At 34.0% G+C, this 6,175-nt stretch overlaps 1 protein-coding gene across 1 annotated transcript; it reads left to right on the top strand.

Annotated features, from left to right (window-relative positions):
- The first annotated feature begins 1,871 nt into the window (after positions 1-1,871).
- LOC131653269 (pentatricopeptide repeat-containing protein DOT4, chloroplastic-like) lies at positions 1,872-5,810 on the top strand. Its single transcript, XM_058923363.1, has one exon. The coding sequence runs from the start codon at positions 1,917-1,919 to the stop codon at positions 3,735-3,737; it is 1,821 nt and encodes a 606-aa protein (XP_058779346.1). The 5' UTR covers positions 1,872-1,916; the 3' UTR covers positions 3,738-5,810.
- The last annotated feature ends 365 nt before the right edge of the window (positions 5,811-6,175 follow it).

The raw sequence follows: 6,175 nt of genomic DNA, 5'->3' as shown, positions 1-6,175 counted from the left end.
TTGGTTGAACAAGGAAACAACATCATCATGAAAATGTTGGAGACAGTGAGAGTATGATCTCGATTTGGAAATGGAAACAGAAGCCGCAGCGTACCTTAAAAACCACATTATTGTCTTTGTTGTCAGCGCACTGTGTTGGAATTGGAAAATTGGAATGAAAGAATACCTAAAATCTTGAATTGGAATTAGAATGATGCATTTTTTTTATTTGCTTTTAATAGCTACACTCAGTTTGCGGACAAAGAAAAGAAGTAAAATTAAGGGAGTGGCATTTGTTAGTGTACCCAAAATTTTTTTTTTTGATTTCTATGTACACCATATTTATATTTTATTTTACTAGTTAAAAAGAAAAACGATATTTTATTATATTGTTTTCCCTTTGTTTTGGTCTCGTTAGGATGCCCATTAAAATTGTTCTAGTGCATAGGTTGAATCTAGCAAAGTGTCTCAATCACTAATAAAATATGTGGACCGTTATTCTAACATGTCGCACATGAACACAACATCTATTTTATCATTATCATGATTGTTGATCTACATCTAACACATTTTACATCAGATAAGTCGGAGACTATTATAATTATCAGTTTTATATACACTCAAGTATTCATTCTTTCACATTGTAAAATTCCATCTCATTTACATTAATTTCGGCGTTGAAGTGTTAACTTTTTGTAGGCACCCCTTTGGTCATCAGAGAGAACTGTCACCACTACACAAGAAACTTTATTATAATGGTCGTCATCAACCTATCATCTTTATATTGTTCCAATACAATAATAATGGTGTTGACTATGGGAATCCTCTTTTGATCCTTTCGAGTTCTCATTGAATTTCTCTATTTTTCCCCATTGAATCCCCACAACTACTTTCTATTATGATTTTGAATTTCTCTATTTTTCCCCATTGAATCCCCACAACTACTTTCTATTATGATTTTAATTGTCATAATTGTACCCTCTGTTATCTCCTTCGTCGATGTCAATTCGCAACCGTCAAGAGCTCACGAGTTTTCAATGAGGCTTCACACTTGTCATTGTAATAATAATTCTCTTCACCATACTTCACCAGAAAATTAATGTACAAGGAGAACTTCCTTCCACCGTCCTTGAAAGTGACATTAACATTGTTATATTGAACAATGTGTTGTTTATCATCAATGGAACCCGTGCGCCAAATAGATCATTGACTGCCATATCTTGAAGTCTTTGGAGAACCCCCGAAGCTTGAAATATGTGATGGCACAAGGGATCTTGACTTACATAACTCATTGATCAAGATCATGCAACTAACTTAATTCAACTAAAATCCATGTGACACCCTATTATCATGAAAGTACAATGTTTTATAAAGATCACCTTTGAGACGAAAAAAACCTTGATGAGTATATTTAAGGTTATGGGTTCTAGACGATAATATGTCTTGAGAATTTTGACAAATACATATAAAGCAAAAATGATATCATTCAATTGGAAGAAATTATATATCTAATGGTGGAACTTTATAAAACTTAGTGTTAAGTTTCAAGTATGAGTGGTAAAGTCTCAAATTGATTAAAAATTAAGGAAATATTGAATTTAAATCTTAGTTGTACAGTTGGTATTAAAATATTGGATAACTAATATAAGCTAATAAACATATAATCAATGAAGGGTATTTATATGTACTACTCCGGCCTGATTTATAAGCAACAATTTTTTTTAGATTCATTAAATAATGAATGTATCTAATCTATATAAAAGATAAGATACATTCATTATTCTTATTCAATGAACCTAAGTACGAATAAAATCATACACTAAATAGGAATTAAACTATTTATAAAATAAATATTAAACGCTTTAATTTTGATATAAATTATAGTACTCAATTTTTCAAATTTGAGAATATTTGTTTGCATGGAAACCGACAAGTAAATGCCACTGCGTCCTTCAACCTTTGCGAAAATTCAAAGACCCCTTTACCTATGGAACTTGATGATTCGAGACTCTACCAATGATGGGTTCTTCACCGAAACCCTAAAATTATATTCTTTTATGCACCACTCTGGTGTCCATGGCAACACCTTCACCTACCCTTTACTCCTCAAGTCATGTGCCAACCTCCTTTCCATTCCACACGGTACAATGCTTCACGGGCATGTCCTTAGACTTGGATTTCAAGCTGATACATTTGTTCAAACTGCACTTGTTGATATGTATTCAAAGTGTTCTGTTATTGAATCTGCAAGAAAGGTGTTTGATGAAATGCCGCAAAGAAGTGTTGTTTCGTGGAATGCTGTGATTTCGGCTTACTGTCACGAGTCTTTGATGAATAAGGCATTGAGCCTCTTGAAAGAGATGTTGGTTGTTGGTTTTGAACCGAGTTCGTCTACGTTTGTTTCTATTTTATCGGGTTATTCTTCTGATTTGCATTCTTTGGAGTTTCTCTGGCAGAGTATGTTGATACATTGTTTTGTTGTCAAACTTGGCCTTGTGTGTTATGAGGTCTCTCTGGATAATTCATTGATGGGTATGTATGCTCAGTTTGGACAAATGGATGAAGCAAGGAAAGTTTTCGAGTTTTCGGATGAAAAGTCAATAGTTTCTTGGACAACTATTATGGGGGGATATGTGAAGGTTGGGTGTACTGCAGAAGCGTTCAAGCTATTTAATCAAATTCAGTATCAAAATATTGACATTGACTTTGTTGTGTTTCTGAATCTTATTTCTGGTTGCATACAATCTAGAGAGCTTTTGTTAGCTTCATCAGTTCACTCTCTTGTACTCAAATGTGGGTGTGATGAAGAAGATTCAATTGAAAACTTGCTTATAACTATGTATGCAAACTGTGGTAACCTTACATCTGCTAGAAGGATATTTGATGCAATAATAGGAAAGAGTGTTGTGTCATGGACGTCGATGATTGCCGGATATGCCCATTCAGGTCATCTGGAGGAAGCATTGGGTCTTTTTAGAAGGATGGTTAGGACGGAAGTTAAACCAAATGGAGCAACCCTTGCAACTATTTTATCAGCTTGTGCTGATTTGGGTTCACTCAGCATTGGACAGGAGATCGAACAGTACGTTTTCGAAAATGGATTTGAATTGGACCAACAAGTCCAAACATCACTTATACATATGTACTCCAAATGTGGTAGTATTAACAAATCAAGAGAAGTATTTGAAAGGGTCAAAAATAAAGATTTGACTCTTTGGACTTCCATGATAAATAGTTATGCCCTCCATGGGATGGGAAATGAAGCTATTAGCCTCTTTGGACAAATGACAACTTCAGAGGGGATAAAACCAGATGCCATTGTATACACTAGTCTTTTGTTTGCTTGTAGCCATTCAGGATTGATAGAAGATGGATTAAAGTACTTCAAAAGTATGCAAACAGATTTTGGAATAACTCCTACAGTAGAGCATTATACTTGCTTGGTAGATCTTCTTAGTCGAGTCGGCCAACTTGACTTAGCTCTAGATGCAGTTGAGGCGATGCCACAGGAAGTCCAAGCCAAAGCTTTGGGTCCATTGCTTAGTGCTTGTAGGATTCATGGCAATGTTGAACTCGGAGAGCTTGCAGCTGCCAAGTTATTAGATGTTAGTCCAAGAAGTTCTGCAAGTTATGTACTAATGGCTAATTTGTACAATTCTGTTGGTAAGTGGAACGAGGCAAATACTATGCGAAACTCTATAGGTGATAAGGGATTGGTTAAAGAATGTGGCTGGAGCCAGGTTCAGGTCAGTGTCTAATTTCATATTTTCCGCGGGAAATTTGGGACACTTAGGGTTACTCAATATCCACAAGACTCTATATAGCTGAATTTTACTCTTCAATGAGGTAGCAATACACCAGTAGTAACTGAAAATATCATAACTTATTTCTCCTTTCTGCGAGACATTCCTGATTAATGATTATTTCTATTTTAGTACTAAAATTATATTAAAAAGAGACATATTGTTTTATGTAGTTTTTGCAGAATCAACACATGTGAGTATTTATTGGTTTATTTACTTTGTGAAAATTGGTTCCCCCCTTAAATTGATTCAGACACACTATTTGCCTATTCATCCACTTATCCACAACACAAATCATTAAACCCATAGTCTCCAACTTGACATCCATTAACATGCTATTGATATTATATTAGTATTATTGACACATTTGATATTCTTGTTTCCAATCTAACAAATTCAGAAGATTTTTTTGTTTGTCTGCACACAGTTAAATCTAAATTAAATCTAAATATGTTGGTCAAAGGTATTCAATAAACTTCAAGTTAGATTATAATCTCGTTCTGTTTCGACTATAAACAAAAATAACTAATTGAATGAAATGTGTACATAATTAGTTTTCATTTTTTGTTTTGGTGCTAAACATAACAGTCATTATTATTTTCTTTGAAACACGAAGATTGGAATATACAACTTAAATTTTTAATGGAAACAAGGTGTTAGATCATCTAACGAATATGGAGACGAGCATCGATAATCCGGTCCACCATCAATGGTCTGTATGAATAAATAGAATTTAAGTACTTAACTGTAATTTTAAACTGCTCCATAACCCAAAGCTATAGTTAGTAATTGCATCAACATATTGACATTGTCTTTGTTGTGTTTCTGAATTTATTTATGGTTGCATACAATCCGGAGAGCTTTTGTTAGCCTCATAAGTTCAGTCTGCTCAGTCTGCTGTATTCGTCTGTGGGTGTGATGAAGAGGATTCCATTGGATACTTGCTTATAATATAACTATGCATGCAAACTTTGGCAACCTTACATCTGCTTGAAGGATATTTGATACAATAATAGGAAAGAGTGTTCTATCATGGACATCATTGATTGCAAAATATGCTGGTTCGGGCCAATCCAAAGGAATCGTTGAGTCTTTTTAGAAGGATGATAAGGACGGAAACTAAACCAAATGGAGCAACCCTAGCAACTACTTTATCAGCTTGTGCTGATTTGGGATGACTCAACATTGAACAACAAATCGAACAATACGTTTTTGAACACCGATTTCAATTGGACCAACTAGTCCAAACGTCTGTTATACACATGTACTCTAAATGTGGTAGTATTAGCAAATCTAGAAAAGTATTTGAAAGCGTAAAAAATAAAGATTTTACTCTTTGGACTTCCACGATAAGTTGTTATGCCATCCGTGGGACGGGGAATGAAGCTATTAGCCACTTTGGAAAAATGACAACTTCAGAGAGGATAAAACAGATGCCATTGTTTACACTAGTCTTTTATATTCTTGTTGCCATTCAGAATTGATAGAAGATGGACTAAAGTACTTCAAAAGTATGCAAAAACAGATTTTGGAATAACTCCTTCAATAGAACATTATACTTGTTTGGTAGGTCTCTCAGCTGAGTCGGGCAACTTGATCTAGCTTTAGAAACAATTCAGGCGATGCCTCCTGAAGTCCAAGCCGAAGCTTTTTCTCCATTGCTTAGTGCTTGCAGGATCCATGACATGCAGCTGCCAATTTATTAGACATTTGTGGAAAGAGAAGTTGTGCAGCATGGGGAACTTTGTTAAGAAACTCATCCATTATCTTAAAGTCTCAACTAGAAAGATTATAAACTGTCAAGTGAATGCAATGATTTTTAGCATAAGCATGTTCAGCAATAACTAATAAAGCATGTTATATAATAAGCATGTTAGGCAAGCAGTATGACTCATGTATGCAGTATAAGTATGTTATGAAGTAGAATAAACTTAGTCTGGTATACACCAGTATATTCGCTAGCAGTATCAGTTTGTAATCAATTGAACTGAATGAAATTCACAATGAAATGCTGCATTCATTATTTCTAACAAGAGATGTCAAAGTCATTCTTCTAGTATTTTATAGTGTCTTATTTTAAGCATAAGATAATAAATAATGTTGGTTTCATGTAACATAGCAGAAGTATCTATCATAAGGTACTGTTTGAACTTTTGAATGTTCAGAACATTTTAACTTTCTTCATTTTATCATTTTATTTTACATTGTTGTTACTTACTAACTTCTAATTACTTTCAACATTTGCAAGTAGATTTTTCTACCTATCTCAAAGACTATGATTTTGAATATCCGATCCTTTGTGGAGATAAGAATCAAAAACAAATTTTTAAATGTTGAGTTTAAAATATATTTTTAGATATAAAGTAGATCATGAATGAGATGAATTTTGCTCA

The sequence above is a fragment of the Vicia villosa genome, linkage group LG2 (genome assembly GCF_029867415.1).
Source record: "Vicia villosa cultivar HV-30 ecotype Madison, WI linkage group LG2, Vvil1.0, whole genome shotgun sequence".
In the NCBI taxonomy this organism is placed as follows: domain Eukaryota; kingdom Viridiplantae; phylum Streptophyta; class Magnoliopsida; order Fabales; family Fabaceae; genus Vicia; species Vicia villosa.
Note: the sequence above shows the minus strand (reverse complement) of the source record. Positions and strands in the feature narration are given on the sequence as shown.

Bases quoted from the DNA above. Each gene is read 5' to 3' on its own strand.
- LOC131653269 (XM_058923363.1), top strand. From the start codon at position 1,917: ATGCCACTGCGTCCTTCAACCTTTGCGAAAATTCAAAGACCCCTTTAC.